The sequence below is a fragment of the Aphelocoma coerulescens genome, chromosome 4, assembly GCF_041296385.1.
Source record: "Aphelocoma coerulescens isolate FSJ_1873_10779 chromosome 4, UR_Acoe_1.0, whole genome shotgun sequence".
NCBI lineage: Eukaryota > Metazoa > Chordata > Aves > Passeriformes > Corvidae > Aphelocoma > Aphelocoma coerulescens.
In genome coordinates, this window is record NC_091017.1 from 38,920,920 (window position 1) to 38,939,888 (window position 18,969).

The window sequence follows — 18,969 nt, forward strand, 5'->3', positions numbered from 1 at the left end:
AGACCTTTGTGGCATTTATCAGTTCTCATGGATTTCCACTGGAGCTTTGAGTCTTCATATCTTCCACAGTTTGCCTTTAGAGGCTAAATTTTCTAAGATATTTGAATGATTCTCCCAAAAGAAAGATACATTTGGGACTGCGGTAAGAAACATGACAAAACTAATTTAGTTTTCATATAGCCACAGAGTTTTCTCCTGTATTTTCTGTTGTGTCCTTCTGACTCAGAAATCCCAGCCTTCTCTCTCTGATGCACTGTTTTTCTTCCCCAGCTCCTCCAGAGGAGGTATCTTTCACCATCACCATTTCTTACTTCCTCGAGGACTCCTCTTTGGTTTCAACAACCCTGTGGTGGCTGGTTTCTGGGGAACTTGTACTATGATCTGCTGTCACTCCTGACATTTGATATCTCTAATGCCCATACCTTTTCTATCTCTAGATTACTGATTTTCAGTGGTATTACTGTCAAGACAGAGGTACACAAACAGTGAAAAGGAAAAAAATTACAATGCTCTCAATAGTAATTTTCTCTGATCTGTCCAAGTATCAGGGATGAAATGTAAAGACACAGTTGAGAGAAATCTGGTGTTATTTACAGGTCTGTGGGGAGTAAAACAAACAATCTCAAACCTGCCAATACATTACAGGCTGATGAACCCTCCTGAAATAAGACAACCAACAAAAAAAGTACGATGTTTTAATCTTAGAGAAAATTGCTTTGAGGAAGGAATACTTGTCTTACTGACTGCTCCTGCTAAGAAGCATGTATTTTCTAGAGGCTGCTTGGGAAATTATATGAGGTGACCTCCCACCTTAGAAATGGCTTAACATGATGGTAGGCTGTTTGCACCTTTATGAAAGTACAATGGCATCCCACATAAATCACAGTTGTGCAATGTAAGAAACTTTAATTTCCCACTGGGCTCTGCCAGCAAATTTAGATTTCTTTTTAAAGACAGTATCAGCCTGTAGCCAGCAGTTTCTGTAGAAAGATGTTGTGTCTTTAAAACTTCACTCTTTCCAGGAGGGCCCTTCCACTTCAAGCAGTGGGGCCAGTAATGTGGGGAGCTCTCCTGGAACAAGAGAAGTGGGGAAATTCTTAATCACCCCCATCATGTGTTAGAACTATAGTGGGTTTGTATCTACAGGTCAAAAATTTGCGTGAAAGGCTTCAAAACCATCAGTGTTAGGTGGGAAGATGGTCAAAAATGCTAAGAACAGCTGCTCAGGCCTAAAAAGGATTAATTCTGTTCTCCGTTGTGACTAACAGGAGAGTTGTGCTAATACGATGAGATGGATTGGCACATCACTTCCACCTGGCAGCTCCCTGTGCTCCACTTGCACATGCAGTGATTCACCAGCAGTGGGTGGTGAATTATGCAGAAGCAGGCGAAAGAAGATGGGATGCAATCTTCAAAAGAAGATAGGATGAAATCTTCTTTGCCATCCTGAGCTCTTCTGCTGAAGATGAAGATTATTTGTTCCTGGATCACTCAATGAGTATTTTCCCAATACCCAAGTTAAAAATAAGGAACCTACCTGGAGTTTTCAAAGATTATTTTACAATATGATTGTCCAGTTGTTTTGTCTTTGTGTGGTACAGTCTTTCACAGGCTACTTATATGCACAGCTTTTCTGAAGTGCTGTGTTAATATCAACTGTCAAAGTAGCACCTTGGCAAATGGGAAAGTCATTACATTTCTGTGTCAGATTCTGCCACTTGTGCTCCCAGGGACCCGCATGTCACTGAGTTCTCCTGTAGCTCTGTAATAGGACTATGATCAATGACTCTTCTTGTGCTATACGTAACAGCTGATGAGAGCAGCAGACCTTGTCTTTTCATGCTTTGCACTATGACATACCCAACAATTTTTAGGCTTTAAAATATTGCTCACATAAGAAAATGCCCTGCTTTCCCACTGATGGTTCAGATAAAATTTTAACCACCCTTCAGATATTTTGCTCTGTAAGAACCTAACTCAGCTCGGCAAGGAAAACTATTTGGGGGAAATCCATCGCTTCCCACCTGTTCTAAAATAAAAATTAAAGGGTGTTCGAGCAGCATGGATAAAAACCTCCGTAGCTCTTCTCCAGCCGAAGCGAGGGGAGCTCTGATCACTCAGTGTTCTGTGATTGCCTGTCTGTGCTCGCACCTCCCTACGTCCTGAGACTCGCAGAGCGTTTTACCTTTGCAAAATGCCGTGCCCTGAGTACCGGGTGAGGCACTGAGAGCATCCCGTAAGCACCGCCGAGCGGGGGGGTTATTTACCGTCTCGCTGTATTTCCATGGAAACTCTAATTGTCACACCGTGCAGCGCTGAAATACCGGGCTCCAGGGCCGCCTGGAGCAGTCTCCCGAAATGCGCCCGCCCTGCGGCCCCGGCCCCGCCGAGCGGGCGGCGACTGCGGCAGCGACGGAGGCACCCCCAGCCCCGGAGGCCGGCCCTCGGCCGCGGGCGAGTCCCGGCGCCGCCGCAGCACCCGCGTAAGCTGCGCCGCCAGCCCGGGGGGCTGCGCGCCTCCCCCCGCTCCCGTGAAGCCGCGCTCCGCCCGCCCGCGCCGGAGCCGTGGGTGCGGACCGGGGCCGCCCCTGCTGCCCCCGGGCCGCCCGCAGCGGGACGCGCGCGCAGGTAACGCGGGGCGGGCGCGCCGGGCTCGGCTCGGCTCAGCTCTCCTCCCCTCGCGGGGCGGCCGCGCAAGTTTGCGCAGGGCCCCGCCCTGGCACCAGGTGCTCGGGGATGGGGAAAGCACATCAGCCCTGGGGGAGGTGGCGGTGTCGCGGCGGCCGCGGGGTGCCCGGGGTTCGGGCCAAGAGCGGGTGCGTGATTTCGGACGCGGGGCGGTGCGGGCGTGCAGAGTGGTTCCCGAAAGAAGCGTAGAAAGGCAAAAATCACAGTCGTTCCCGTTTTGAGGTGGTTTAGTTCTTTTGCCTTCGCGAGCCAGGAGCTGCTGTGCTCCCTGGAAAAAAAAATGTAGCCATGCTTTTCAAGTTTTCTGTTCTGACCAGCAATTAGCCTATTATGTTGCATAGCCTTTCCTTGGAGCTGGACATACAATCTTATTAGTTGGCTTTGGCATAATTTGGGAAGTTGTATTCTTGTTTTCCAGGATAATGTTGCAGTTCGTTTGGTGAGGCACAGAAATAGGCATACCATTAATATGTACAAAAATTGTTTTTTCTGGACTTCTGAAGTAATTTCAATCTGTTGAATTCTCCCAGATTCTCAGGCTAGTTTTTGCTGTTGCACATTATGAACAGGAACATTAGAATCAGCAGCTTTTCATCTGTAGCTTGTGTTGCAAATGCAACACTTCAGTGGTTTCAGATTTTGTCTCCGATGTTATCTCAGTCTGTATTGATGTGAGGGCATTATTTCTCAGGTTGTAACAATACAACTCAGTGCATCCCTAGAGCTTTGGTGGTCGTGCAGTAACCACCACTCATACTAACTGCTTACATCTGTGTCGGTGTTTAAAAACCTTCTCTGACTTTTTTCTATGCAGTCTTGATACTGCTCCTGTATTATGAGGGCAGAAAGGTTGCACTTCTTATGAATTTACACATTTTGCTTCCTCCCTGTATGTGTTCAGCATGGGATTTGGGTTTTTTTTTTCTTTGGGATTTTTTTGTGGTTTTTTTTTGGTTGGTTTGTTCTTCTTTTAACACAGAAAAAGGTCACCCAAGACTGTGAATCGTTCACAGCTATAAAGATTAATTGCCCTGTTCCAAGGATTGAACTGACTGGCCTATACAAGGACCAGCCAGTCAGAGATAATAGGTATTAATATTGTGGGATATAAGCTCTTATCCATGAATAAACCTTAATATAAGTATCTCATCTAATTGAAGGAGCATTTCCTGAAAAAACAATTGCCTTTAGAGGATGATGGTTGCCTGCCTAACTTTTGTGTTCTTGAAAATTTCCCTTTAAATATATAGAGAAATAGAAATATCCAGCCTATTAACTATCCTAAATTATGATTTGGGGATTTTGTGATTTAAGTGATAGCTTTAAGTTAAAAAATTATGTTAAGTACAAGATATTAAACATGTTAAATTAGCATAGGTTATCTGGTGCTTCTACCTCAGCTAAATGTTAACTGCAATCATTTGGCTCTTACAGTACATATTCAAATCTACCTTGGATCCTGCCACAAAACTGCTTTCTCTACTGCCGTGTGCCATCCAGCCTCCTGCCTCAAGCATTCCACTGAAACTAAAGGAGACCTACGCAAACCCACACAGAGCTCATGGGTATGAGCTCACACAGGTGTAGCTTAGCACAGCCGGGAATGTGTGGTGTGCAGACCAGCATTACAGAATGGGGACTTCATTTGCTTGACTGATAGATGCAGGAGAGGAAAGTTATCCCACTTTTGGAGCTAACAGCTAGAAAAACTCCAGCAGGTACCTTCAGATTGACTAAATATGAGCTTTGAAAACAGGTGCAAGAACAACCTGGCATGACAGTGCATTTAGTTTAGAAATACACTTCAAATATGAGGAGAAGGTTTTGAAAAGAGGCTGTATTATTTAATTCTGTTTTCCACAATGGGATTTTCAGGAATTTCCATTTCCCTTAAAGTTATGGCCACGTGCTGCACTGGGATTGACCAACCAACATGAGGGAGGGTGAGCGAATCTCTGAGAACAGAAGCAGCTGTTAAAACAAAGCAGGAAGATAAATGCCAATAAGTGCACGCAGCCCTGTGAAATCAGTGGAATGATGAGTTTGGGGACTAGAGATCAATGATATGGGAAGAAAACTTCTGTTTGCATCTTTACTGCCATTGGCACTCAGACTGACAGTAACTGGTTTCTTTTTGAGCAGGAGAGAAAGTTCACAGAGCAAGAGATCCACTTGGTAGGTTTTGAAATTAGGGGGGAAAGTCTGCTTTCATTTTACACATCCAAAGTGAAAGTAAACTTCTTTTGGGGCATCTTACAAAGGGAACTTGTGTCAGCGCAGCAGTTCTCTGTTGAAACCAGCAGATTACACTGTTATTCCTTCCCTCTCAGTCTTTCTGTCACTCTGTAACTGTGACAATAGGAAGATGGTGCAGAAGGGGTTTCTGTGCACCTCCGACTCTTGTGGTGCCATAAGGTCTAGCCAGGGTCTGAACAGATTATGTTGTTAACTCTTCCAGTGCTCCTTCCTCGTGGAAATGACAACACGTGGCAGGGAAAGGCTCATCTTAGCTCTCCCCCAAGGCAGAAGGCAGACATAGCACAGAAGGAATGGAGCTGGCAAGCCCATGCTGGACTTCTTCAGTATTGATGCCTCTCAACAGAATGTCTACTTCAGAAAACCTGAATATTCATTTTTTGTTTTTAAAGAATTCTATTAAAAACACAATGAACCCTTCTTCTAAATCCATACTGCCAGAGCTGTATGTGGAAGTGTAGAAATACACAGAACCTGACAACAATCTTTCACTTAAACCTCTTCAAGAAGAACTCAGTAAGCATTAATTTATTAAACATGTTACAGTATAACAACACATAAAATTTTGTTTCTTGGTCCTATTCTTAGCATTATATTCCCTTATCCAGGGCAAAAGTAAAAAAGTTATGTAGAGTCACACTTAGGGAATAGAAAGAAATTTCAGCAGATTTTGGAAGTCACTGTGGTGCACAGATCATACCATTTTCAGTTGGTTACTAGCAATTCAGAAAATAGCTCCAAAAAAATAAGTAAAAAGCTATTTACTTCATCAGCTAAGAGTTGTATAAAGAGATGCCCACCAAAATGAAAACTTCTGGTGTTATCAATCTAGAAATAGAGAGATTTGATCACTTACAGAATCTCTAGTCTTGTCCTTTAAAGTTGGTCTAGAGGCAAAGGTAGTCTCAGATAGCATTGTTTGTCTATTGTATGGTTTTCCACCATTTCATTAAAGACTAGCAAAAATTGAACAAACATAATATGCATTAATGCCTCTCTGCTCATATGCACACAATTTTAATATTTAGGTTATCTAAATTCATGTAGTCAGTTCTTAATTCTATTTTAGCTGTTAAAAAGCACTCTAACATTGAGGGAAATTGGCAAGGCTGATTTCTTTTCACCTCTTTCCAACACATTATCTGCAAGATTTATATATATATATATATTTTTTTTTTTTTTTTCCCCCTACTCTTACTTGAAGGACCTTCTCATCACAATACAGTGAATATTCTCAGGTTATTTTATGGTTTGAGCTTCCCTTTGGCTCACAGGGAATGATATGAAGGAGGGAGCACATCTGAATGTGTAGAGGGAACCAAATAATATTATTGCACTTTGAAGGTGTCAGCATGGTACATACAGCTTACTGAGAATTGCTACAGTCTTGAAGAGGCCTGCCTTTTTTAGATGACAGGTTTAGTCTTCTGCTCTATTTATCTATGCTTTGGGTTTGTACATCTTTTTTGTTTTCTCTTACGTAAGATTTCTAAACATCAAGCAATTTTGTACAGGACATTGGCACTCTGGGGAATTTTGACTTTGAACCTCTAGTACACACAGGTGTTTAAGATAAATTGAGGTTTGAACTGAATTCTCATGTCTTTCTGTTTGTTCTAAAGTGAAGACTAATATATGAAGATTCAGTGGGCAGAATAACTTTGTGCTGAGCTAGGTTTAACATTAGATGATTCAGTGCTGAATAAGAAATTTCACTGAATTTTCAAATGGTTGTGGGGAGTTTGCTACCAGTTAACACTGTCCTCTCTGTATTGCATCCAATTACTTTAGGTGTTTTGTAGGTAGTTTTCCTTTCTGCTTGAGCACCAGTTAAACTATATTCAGCACTTAGTAGAAGATGTTTTCTATACACACCAGGTTAGGAAATTCATCTTGGATCACTGACAGTGCATTTCCTGATCCTTTTTGAAAGCTCTCACCTATTTTGTGTTAGTTCTATACTAGCAAGGTAAGAAATACTACTGCAGTTGTTAGCATATGTATTTTCAGGTGCCCTCTTTATAATTTGCAATGATTTAATCATTAGGCATCTGCCCAGATGGTGACTGTCATTTCCTTGCTCATCTCAATGGGCTGTTATTCACATGAGTAATCTCACTGACTCGGGGTGTATTGCTTTTGTAGCTAACTGTTCCCTCACAGAAAGCCTGACAATGTGTTCTGTAGCAAAGCATAGCTAAAAGGCAGCATCATAATGCAGACCTTTAGACTGCCATTTTCCCACATGAGCATCTAGGTAGGAAGCCTAGGTGTGCTGAACACCAAATGATAAAACCTACTTAGCTAATTCACGTTGACCTGAAGTTATGCAGGATCTGCCTCACAGTAGAATAACATCATTAGTAATTATTTGCATTGAGGTGATACAAGTTAAATTTATGAACTTTTACATTCTGATTAACAGTAATATCATCATTTCTTCAGATGCTAATTAATGCCTTTCTTGTTCTAAGCAGGACTGTAAAATGGATTTAGGATTCAAAGACCATAACAACAGGACACATACCAAGAACACCTCTGCTACAACAAAGAATTTTTCTGCCTGGGAAGACTATAAGAGTAGTGTTGATGACATGCAGTACTTTCTTATTGGGCTGTACACACTTATAAGTCTGGCTGGCTTTGTGGGAAATCTGCTTATACTAACAGCCCTACTAAAATGCAAGCAGAAGACAGTAATAAACATTCTCATTGGAAACTTGGCCTTTTCTGACATCTTGGTTGTGCTGTTTTGTTCACCTTTCACACTGACATCCGTCCTGCTTGACCAGTGGATGTTTGGCACTGTCATGTGCCATGTAATGCCCTTCCTCCAGTGTGCGTCAGTCCTAGTTTCAACTCTGATGTTAATATCTATTGCTGCAGTCAGGTACCGTATGATAAAGTATCCCCTCTCTAGCAATCTCACAGCAAAACAAGGCTATTTCTTAATAGTGATCATTTGGGCCTTTGGCTTCACAATTTGCTCCCCTCTGCCAGTTTTCCATAAAACCGTGGACCTCAGCAAAACTCTGAAGTTAGAGGGACTGGAGAACAGGCTGTTGTGCATCGAGTCGTGGCCTTCTGATTCCTACAGGATTGCCTTCACGATAGCCTTGCTGTTCATGCAGTACATCCTGCCGCTGGCGTGCCTGACTGCCAGTCACACCAGTGTCTGCAGGAGCATAGGCGCTAGGCTGTCAAACAAGGAAAACAAGTTTGAAGAAAAGGAGATGATAAACCTAACTCTTCACCCCTCTAGGAGCACTGGCACGCAGGTGCAACCCTCCAGATATTCCAGGTGGAGCCGTGCCTTTGGCAGAAGGCACCACAGAAGATACAGTAGAAAGACTTCAAGTGTGATGCCAGCTATTTCAAGGCATCATCAGGAGACTCATTCCAGAGATCTCCCAGAAACCTCTGACACAGAAAAAAGCCAGCTCTTTTCCTCCAGTAAATTCATCCCTGGGATCCCTATCTGTTTTGAAATGAAACCAGAAGAAAATACAGAGATCCAGAACATGATTACAGTATCCCACTCCATCGCCAGAATTAAGACAAGATCAAGGAGGGTTTTTTGCAGACTGACAGTCCTAATCCTAGTTTTTGGCTTCAGTTGGATGCCTCTTCACCTTTTCCACATTGTGACAGATTTTAATGCCACTCTCATTTCCAACAGGCATTTTAAATTAGTATATTGCATATGCCATTTATTGGGTATGATGTCCTGCTGCTTGAATCCCATCCTCTATGGGTTTCTTAACAACAGCATAAAAGCTGATTTAATGTCCCTTATTCCGTGCTGCCAAATACCATGATTTTATGTGCCCCAAGATAAAGTAAAACAAACAAATATGGCTTTCAAGCCTAGTGGCGTGTACAGCTGTAAAAGCTAAATTAGTTTAGATAAGTTTAGTTAGTCTGACTTGGTTGTGATTAGTAGCATTTTTTTGTGGATGGATAGTGCTATGGCTCCATGTATTTCTTGCATTGGGCAGAAATATATGCATATGTTGTATTCTTTTATCTGTTACATGTAGGAAATCATGCCCAGTGTACAAAACCAGAAAACCATTTTCATTACCCAAATTGTTGGCAACTTGTACTTTGGAATTATACAGAATATATAATGAGTAATGTGAGACAGACTACTTAGACATATCAGTATTAACTGTCATAAAATATAATAAAATACATATCATTTACTAAATAATTATTGTTGAGACTATTTCAGTGCCAACTTTGACTGTTTTCTAATATAATTAAATATCTCTTTCTGGATGTGATTAGGAAAATATTTTTTCTTAGCTCTTTGACACATAGTTTGCAATATCTTTGAGAGATGCTATGCTGCTGATTCCTAGGTTGCCTTATTCCCTGGAATGGGTTTGAGGGTTGTCGTTCTTGTTTTGATTGTTTCTATCTCAGTGTATTTATCCAGTACAACCTATCTCTGATTTCCTCAGGTAATTTTCACTCTGTCTTGTCATTTTATGTAATTTTCATCCAGCCTGAATTTATCTATAGTTATATCTTTATTCTCACAGTGATGACACCCCTGAACATACAACACATTTCGGATCAGAGTAAGCTTTCATTATCTAAACAAATGATAATGGAAAAAAAAAAAAGAAAATGGAAATATGTCAGGAATTTTTCTCTTCCTTTACCAAAAAGCAAAAGCTTACTGCACGTCATTATAGCTGACCCACTTGCTTTGGAAAGGTGTAACAACTTCCAAATAAACATGTGCATGTGTTCCTTGACAGGTGGGAGGGATGGGTAGAGTAGATTATTTTTAAATTCAACAAAGGCAAATGCAGGGTCCTGCACCTGGGGAGGAATAACCCGCTGCACCAGGACAGGCTGGGCGCCGACCTGCTGGAAAGCAGCTTGTGGAGAAGGACCTGGGGATCCTGGTGGACACCAAGCTGTCCATGAGCCAGCAGTGTGTCCTTGTGGCCAACAGGCCAATGGTGTCCTGGGGCACATTAGGAAGAGCATTCCAGAAGGTCAAGGGAGGGGATCCTGCCCCTCTGCTCAGCTCTGGTGAGGCACATCTGGAGTGCTGTGTCCAGTTCTGGGCTCCTCAGGACAAGAGAGACATGGATTGGGTCCAGCGAAGGGTGACAAAGATGATGAAAGGACAGGAGCATCTCCCTTATGAGGAAAGGCTGAGGGAGCTGGGCCTGTTCAGCCATGAAAAGAGACAACTGAGAGGGGACCTCATCAGTGTCTGTCAGTGTCTGAAGGGAGGGTGTCAGAGGGTGGAGCCAGGCTCTGCTCGGTGGTGCTGAGCAATAGGACAAGAGGCAATGGGCAGAAACTGATGCACAGGAAGGTCCAGCTGAATATGAAGAAGGATGTTTTTACTGTGCAGGAGACCGAGCACTGGAACAGGTTGCTCAGAGAGGTGGTGGCGTTTCCCTCACTGGAGATATTCAAGAACCAAGTGGATGCATTCCTGTGCCATGTGCTCTGGGACGACCCTCCTTGAGCAGGGAGGCTGGACCAGATGTGACATGCTGTGGCCCCTCCAAACCTGATCCATGATGTCATCCTGTGTGTGTGAACACGTGTGCAAATACACAAATATACACACACACACACACACACACGTTTTCAGCATCTCCCCTCTCTCCTCCTCTTCTTCTTAACCAGGCCAGTACTTTTCCTTCCAAATTTAAATCGCAGGCATCTTCCCTAAGTCACATTATATTTCACAGCACAAATGCAAAGTGTGTATATATATATATACTTACCCGCCCCAGATTACTCTAATTTAGTATTCCATCTCTTCCCTCAGGATTCAGTAAATGTAAAAAGCCTTTGCTTTGAGTTTTAAGCTGTAACACCTCTCCCCAGGTCTAGCTGGTGATTATTTCCTTCTCTCAACTAAGATTTTTTATCCAATAGGCTTTTGTACATAGCTTTGACAGACTGAGAAATAAAGTTATTATTTTTATAAATGGGTGGTTGGAAACAGTCATCGTGCATTTTTTTCCCCTCAAGATACTTCCTTTCCGGATAGCCTTTAAAGTGAAAGCAGTTATTTTATTTTGAAGAATCATAACTCATTTTTATCCCACTGTTACAATTCTGAGACCTTTTCTCCCTAAGTCATTATCTGCTAAGGAGTTTATTACATGCCAGTGGGTAATAGCTTCTCTCCTTAAAGAATTTTTCTAACATCTAGTTCCCAGTAACCCGTTGTTCTTTGTTTTCAGTAGTGATATACTTTAATAGTTTCTCCCTGGACATTGACTATTGCATTTTACAGATTATTATCTTCTAAAGTCCTATAATATGTCATTTAGTAGAGTACAAATGGTACAGAATAGATACTGCTGGAACAATAGATATTAAAATAGCTTTTTAAATGTTTTAAATACTTTAAAAATATTTATGACTAATCTTCGTAGATAAACTTAGGAAAAAGTTAACTAAATCTACAGTCAGAACACAATTATGTAGTCCTACAGAAGTTACTGTAGCTCTTGCCCTATTTCTGTCCACAAATTTTTGCATCACTGTAATATGTAATCTTATTTATACCATGTGATATAACTAAATAGTATAAAAGGATAAGAAAGCAGTCATTGTTTCATCTTGAAATATTCCTTCTGACTTAATTTTTTTCAGTTTACTGTTATCTTCCTTCCTACTTGCTCTTTATTTTCTGTACCTTCCTCTCTTTCAGAATTTTAACCATTTTTAACTCCTACATTGTAGATTATTATTAATATATTAATTAAATGTTTATTTAGTAATTACTCTTTCCAGATCAAATTGTGCTCCCTCTGTATGGCAAACAGAATCATGCTAGGACTGGAATAAGGCCTTCCTCTAGTTTCTGAGTTGCACAAAGGTTAGTCTGTACACTGGAGATTTTATATTTATATCTATTAGCCTGGATGAAGTCAGTAACTGTACTCCCTACTCTTTACACTGATCAAAGCACAGCAAATTGTAATTTGGCAATAGAGAATTAAATCAAGACAGCTATTGAACTTCTTTAGTCCTGTGCCAATAAATCTGTCATCTTTTCTTTTTAAGTCTATCAATAGTGGGAGAATGTGTATTTTCTTTTTATTTATAAAGCAATCATTAGCATTCTATTTGGAAATTTCCAAAATGTCCCTGTCTTTCCTCTGAAATGTTAAATAAAAATAAAACAAGTTTTCTACCTTCCACTTTACTTCAACAGCCAGTGTAGCTTGGTCCCAGTATCAACAAGGAATACATATGAAGCAGACAGGAGCAGTATCAAGTGAAATCAGGCATTAGGCAATTGCCAAAAGAGTAACTTCTATAAAAGGGATAAGAAACGACTGAATCATCCATTTAACATTTTCCCAGTCTTGAACATTAAAAAAAAAATTCTAAACACAAGGATATTCTGCCCTGCGTGTTTACTCGGCCTCAGCTGGTCTGAGCTGCAGTAGATGCCCCTGTGGCTTCACGTCCAACAGTGACTGGCAGTAGGGTCCTGTTTGTTTCAATATGTGTTGGGAAAATGTTATCTTGCCATAATCTCCAATGATATTTTATCATTCATATATGTAGATAGGTATATGTGCAGGTACAGGTTTAGATAATGCACACTTCCTAGAAAACAAAGTACATTAAAATGGATTTTCAAGTAGGACCTATAATCAAGTCCTTTGGCCAGCTAAAGTCTACCCCTTCTGTAACTAAAGATCTAAATGAACTGGAAAATAGGAGTTTTGTTTTGATAGCATCCACTAAATCAATCAGGAAGCAGCAGCTGCAGAGCCATGTATCCATTGGAGTTAGAAGAATGGATTGTATTGGTAGAGTACTTCCTCCCTATTAATAAAAAAAAAAAAAAAGAAAAAAGGCTCTCAGACAGCTGGTCTTTGTGTATGATAAATGTTAAAATTCTTAAGAAGACTCATATCACATAAATTGTTTTTTCTAGTGCTACAAAATATTATTGACAAAGTTGACTTTTTGCTAATGTCAGAGATTAAAGTTCACCTTTTCCCCTTCTCTTTCAGTGGAGAAGAAACAGATGCCCTGGGATGACCAGGTCACTCCTGAGCCAGCCAGGCCAGTGACCATGGCTGACAGGCGATCTGCACGGGCTGACACTGGAGTATATTTACTCAGGTTGTGGTGAAGGGGTTGGAGCCTCTGTGGTTGCCCACGGTGCCATGGCAGCAGTGTCTGGGAGAGCTGTGCATGGCTGCCATGGGTCGAGAGCAGCTGCAGCCTCAGCAGGCAGCACAGAGTTCTTGCCAGGGGAACTGCGTGCCAGGCAGGTGCCTTGGGGGTACAGCCAGCCCTGGGCAGGGCCGTGGGGACTGGGGAACTGGCAGGGACACAGCGGGACAGGAAAACCACATCACTGCTGTACTGGCAGCTGGTTGCCCTGTTCCTGGGGCTGGAAGCTCTCATGACCAAATGTTTCCTCCTCAGAAGTATGAACACCTGAGAAGAGGGAAAATAACAATCCATTGATCTGCAGACGTATAAGAACCAAGAAGAGGAGCACAGTCAGGAAAAAAGTGTACACTTCCAATCATGCTGAGATAGGATCCAGTTCTCCTTTGCAGAAGTATTAACAAATTAAAAAACCCTTCTATTATCCATAGGGGTCTGTCAGCTATTATTGCACCTTTGGAAAAAAAAAAAGAAATCAATAGATTTTCACAGTAGTCCCAATATCTCTCTGCAGCATACAAGACAAACAGTGTTAAACATCATAGTCTCCAGAAGGACATCTTTCAGAAATACTGTTGGGTCCAGGAATTTACCCTTTTATTTTGTTGAAAGCTAAATTATGCCTTTGCTATTTGCATTTAAAAGTCCTTGCCAGAAAATAGATTAGTTCAATCTGAAACTGTCTTGGGGCAGTGGCAGGACTCTTGTCCTAGAGATGTTGCTTCCTTTTTCCCCCACATGACTGGAATAATGGTATAGAATCATGATCCTCATGATTTTAAAGATGATTAGGTAAATTTCTGAACTGTTTTTGACCATATGTGGTTTATAATCTCTGAGGTCAGGCTTCTTGTTCTTTCATTTCATGGGGTTTTTTTCATATACAGTTAAATGCAAACTCCTCTTGTTTTTTGGGTTTTTTCCACTAGAGGCTTTTACATGCAGTATGTAATGAAGATTCCTGCAGTTGCTTGGTTTTGATCCAATAATATATATCTTTCTTGTAGGTATATTGCTTGAAAGTTGCCCTTGCACTGAAGGTAGGTAGAGCTGTTTTTAGTGTTCGTATTCACTAGAAGTAACTTTTCAGGGGAAGAGAAACAAAAGAAAGAGAACTAAAAGCAGATCCACATTAACACTATTTACTCACATTCTGCCAGTGACAAAGGAATGCATCAAAACCAGACCCTTCTCAAGTACCTGCCACGAACAGTGAGTATGTGACAGTACCACTGAACATAACTAATCCCACAGGTGACCCAGAAGCCTATTGCACATTTTTTGAATCTGAGGAAGTAACAGCTACTAAGTGAGCATGGGTTTAGGTGTGCTCAAAATTACCCCTCTCAAAATTTTCCTCTAACGCAAAAGCATTTTCTTCCCAGCCATTTGATAAAGATAGCTTTGCTGAGATCACTCAGAGTGCATCATGCTGTGCCATTAAGACAATCTGTGTCATCATACTAGAGCATACACTTGGGCCAGTGAATCTTACCACAGCACCTATTTTTAAATCTCTCAAACCCAGGGATACTAGAAACATGAGCGCTACCAGGTTACCATGATCTCCTGGCCCCCTTATATCATTTCAGTTTATAAAAAAACCCCAAAACCTTGATATAGCTTGTCCTTGGTAAAAAATTCTTACCGATTCTAACACAGTTTGTCAAAATCTTGATTTCCTCAGAAAGACTGTAAGTGCAGGCAGGAAGATGTGGTCACAGTGTGTTTCTAAAAGCTGAGCTATGCATTAAGAGCATAACCAGCACTATTGTTATGAATCTAATATAACTGTACAAGTGAGACTTTTATTAATCTTGTTTCCTTTTGAGGAGAAAATATTATAAACATTTTTAAAGTTATTAAATTACTTCATTACATGCTAATCTTAGGAAATACTGTAAAACAAAATATTGCTACAATCCAAATTCATTTCCTTTGATCAAGTATGAATGCTTCATTTTGTGCTTGTAGTCACATTTTAAGATCATCCTTTTAATAATAAGGCTTAAAAATAGTTCTCTGAGAAGTTACCAGAATAGTGATTTGACATTGAGACTAAAGTAGATTGGCCCTGATCTTACATCCAGTTCAACAAATACTTGCTTTGTCTTAGCAGGAGAAGGCTCATATCTGTATCACTTGGACATTATTGGACATTTTTGAAGCAGGAAACATTTATTACTGTCCTTGTGAACAAAACTATTTTAAAGACACTTCTGGTGCAAAATTTCTGCAGAGGAGTAACTTTGTGATACTTGAGCAGTTTTTCATCTCTTCAGACTCAGTAGGAACCTCAAAGACAAAAACCCCTTTTTATGACAGACCGCAAGACCATTAATTATAACTATAAATCTGTTTGGTTTTTTCTGTTGTTGTTGTTGTTGAGAGAAAAATAGATAAACAAGGAAATAAGTAAAACCATCCCTACCACAAGAGTAAATTTTAGTGCCTCTTTCTACCAGATTTTCATGTGATTTTCGTCCAGATTTTCTTATGTTGAACAAGGTGGTAATCTTACTCTCTTTTAACTCGTAGTAATTCCCTTGGCTTTATGAGTCTTTCCACCAAATTGGGGTTCATTTAGCATTCATAAGGATTTTGACCTCTTGGCCAAAGGCTTAAGAAGCTGCACAAGAGGTCAGAATATAAATTAATCTTTACTTTCTGCTGGCTTTGTGTTGGTTTTTGTTTCTTTTCTTTAATCTTTTCTTTTCTTTTCTTTTCTTTTCTTTTCTTTTCTTTTCTTTTCTTTTCTTTTCTTTTCTTTTCTTTTCTTTTCTTTTCTTTTCTTTTCTTTTCTTTTCTCTTCTCTTCTCTTCTCTTCTCTTCTCTTTTCTTTTCTTCTCTTTTCTTTTCTTTTCTTTTCTTTTCTTTTCTTTTCTTTTCTTTTCTTTTCTTTTCTTTTCTTTTCTTTTCTTTTCTTTTCTTTTCTTTTCTTTTCTTTTCTTTTCTTTTCTTTTCTTTTCTTTTCTTTTCTTTTCTTTTCTTTTCTTTTCTTTTCTTTTCTTTTCTTTTCTTTTTTCTTTTCTGTGATGTTAGCACAACTGGGAAAAGTGCAAGTTGTTTACTGCAGGAAAATTAAACTTATTTTTATGTAACTACTGGGACCAAATACAGGCGAAACAATTACGTATTTCATAAGACTCCATCAGTTTCAAGGCACATCTCATAAAGGTAATTGTCTGAAGCCTTGATGATACATTCTCTCAATTAATGTCCTAGAGTATGAGAACACATTTCAGATAGTATAGCCTCATCTGATCCTCAGTACAAATCACAACGGGTGAAATTCAGAACCTCATTCCTTCTGCAGAACTAAATTGCAATATGCCCTACTTGAGATTGCTCCTTAAGACCGTTCAGGGACCGAAGCTTATTCAGAGCACAGTTTGTATCTCACTGGTTTTGTGGGAGTCTGTTCCTCAGAAAAGCTGCTGCAAGGCCATTTATGTCAGAAAAATTAGTCAGTACCCAGGAGCTCTCAGGGGCACGTAACACAATCTCCCCCTTGCACATCAGCACACCTGCAGTCAGCAGGGGCCCTCCAGTATTGTTCCTTTCACAGAAGAGAAAAGACGGATGAAAAAGCAGTGAATGAGACTGAAAACTCTGTGGTACTTGTTTTTCTTCTTGATCTGAAATAGTCTAAAATTGGAGACCTTCCAGAAACTTGTGGAAGACACCTGTGTGAGACTGCTAGAGAGAGAACAAGGAATCACTTCACAGAGATGAAGTGGAATGAAGAAATCTGTCTGTGCAGGACTAGATAATTAATTCAATACATCCAGGATCCTAGAGCCTTACTAATTGTATGGGGGGGGGGGGGGGGGGAGGGGGGAAGTAGATATTTGGATATGCAGTTTTGATTATTTTAAGATAAATTTATTTTAAATCCTTAGAGTCTTATAGTCTGATATGTGCTCTGACCCAAGCAACTTCACCTTGTAATACAGCTCCAACACCAAACTACGCTTTGCTTTTAAGCTATTCACCCCATTTTTATTCAATGTAGAGGTTTAACCCCAGCCAGCAGCCAAGTACTACACAGCTGCTGCGCACTCCCACACCAGTGGAACTGGGGAGAGAATCAGAAGGGTAAAGGGTAGAAAACTCATGGGTAGAGATGAAGACCTTTTAATAGGGAAAGCAAAAGCTGCACACACAAGCAAAGCAAATTAAGGAATTAATTCATTGCTTCCCATGGGCAGGCAGGTGTGGAGCCATCTCCAGGAGAGCAGGGCCCCATCATGTGTAATGGTTACTTGGGAAGACAAACACCATCACTCCAAATATCCTCTCCTTTCCCCTTCTTCCCCCACTTTATATCTTGGGCTTGATGCTATTTGGTCTGGAATATCCCTGTGGTCAGTTTGGGTCACCTGGCCTGACTGTGTCTCCTCCCAACCTCCCATGCACACCCACCTGCCTCTGCAGCATGGCAAAATGAAAAGCAGAAAAGGCCTTGGCTCTGTGTAAGCCCTGCTCAGAAATAACAAGAACATCTCTATGTTATCAACTCTGTTCAGCACAAATCCAAAACATAGCCCCATGCAAGCCCCATACCAGCCCCATACTGGGAAGAAAATTAACTCTACCCCAGCCAAAACCAGCACATTCCATTACATGGCACAACAGGTCTGATCCTGATTAAAGATTCTGTTGAATTACTACCATGAAAATGATTACAAAGAATAGCATTAGAAAAAAATTTTTAGGTCTGTCAAAATGAGAGGTTGACTAGATCAAGATATCCCTAAAAGGCTATGGGAATACTGCAACATACTGGCACTTGTTCAAATACCTGAAAGAGAAAGGTTTCTTTTCCACACTTTTGTGGTTGTTTTTGCTAGAATACAACTTCCAGCCTGTCCCCATAAGTAGGAACATCTATAAAAGACAAAGCTATACTAAGAATTTTATGACCAACAAGACACAAAAAGAAAACAGGCTGGAAAAGGCTTTTATGTAAAGAACACAAAATAAACTGATAATGGTTTATTTTCTTTGGTTCTAGTACATACTGTAAGCATTCTAGCAAACTGATTTCTGCTTTCCATGCATGAATTTCATAAGATAATGCTTAGAGTAGACTGTAAGCAGAACTAAACCTGTGATTTACAATGGTAAACAAGAACTAAAAAGCAGAGTTCATTCAACTATTGTTAGAAACCCAAATAACCTTGCTTTTGATTGTTTACAGCAGAAATGAAGACAGCATCTGTTACCCTATTTATGCAATAGCATTCACATAAAGATTTTACACATTCATTTTTAACAAATAAGAGGTATAGTAAGAGGAGATACAGGCAGGCTGATGCTATGTTTGTATCACTTTATAAATTAATTCTTCATGATACATAAGGTTATTTGAAGGATAGCAAAAAAATAATAAACAATATGGAAAAAAACCCCTGTTTCCTCTCTGAAACATTTACTTCTATTTTCATAACAGTGTTTAAACCATACTAAGCACCCCAAAAGGAACAGTCTTGCTCGTCTCTGGGATCTCCTTGGCAAAGCCAATAGGAGAGTTAATCTGCATGTTGGTGGTGCTGTTCAGAAAGTTGATTTCTACAATATTTTAGTGCTGTTTAACAACAGCGTTATTAAGAAAGAAATAGAGCCGAGTTGCAACAGCATCCTTATTTTTCACTTTTTAAAAAAAAAAAAAGCATTTAAGTATAACTGGTCTTATTTATTTAAGATTAACATTTATGGTATCTATAACACACTGGTGGACATAACATGATTTGAGCAGTTCTTGCATGAATTTTTCTGTAGCTTCACCTTTTGGTCTTTCTGCTTCCAAGTTCAGTAATAACAGAAGACTGTGAG

At 40.3% G+C, this 18,969-nt stretch overlaps 1 protein-coding gene across 17 annotated transcripts; it reads left to right on the forward strand.

Moving 5' to 3' along the window:
* Positions 1–2,311: 2,311 nt before the first annotated feature.
* NPY5R (neuropeptide Y receptor Y5) lies at positions 2,312–9,401 on the forward strand. 17 transcript variants are annotated; one of them, XM_069012129.1, is made up of 4 exons: positions 2,760–2,816; positions 4,123–4,863; positions 5,147–5,460; positions 7,419–9,401. In XM_069012129.1, exons 3-4 carry the CDS (start codon positions 5,392–5,394, stop codon positions 8,760–8,762), a joined length of 1,413 nt encoding a protein of 470 aa, XP_068868230.1. In that variant the 5' UTR covers positions 2,760–2,816; positions 4,123–4,863; positions 5,147–5,391; the 3' UTR covers positions 8,763–9,401. The 17 variants fall into 17 exon arrangements, with proteins under 17 accessions (XP_068868244.1, XP_068868245.1, XP_068868230.1 ...); XM_069012130.1 differs by having other exon boundaries at positions 4,123–4,406; positions 4,564–5,460; XM_069012131.1 differs by having other exon boundaries at positions 4,123–4,406; positions 4,585–5,460.
* Positions 9,402–18,969: the final 9,568 nt, after the last annotated feature.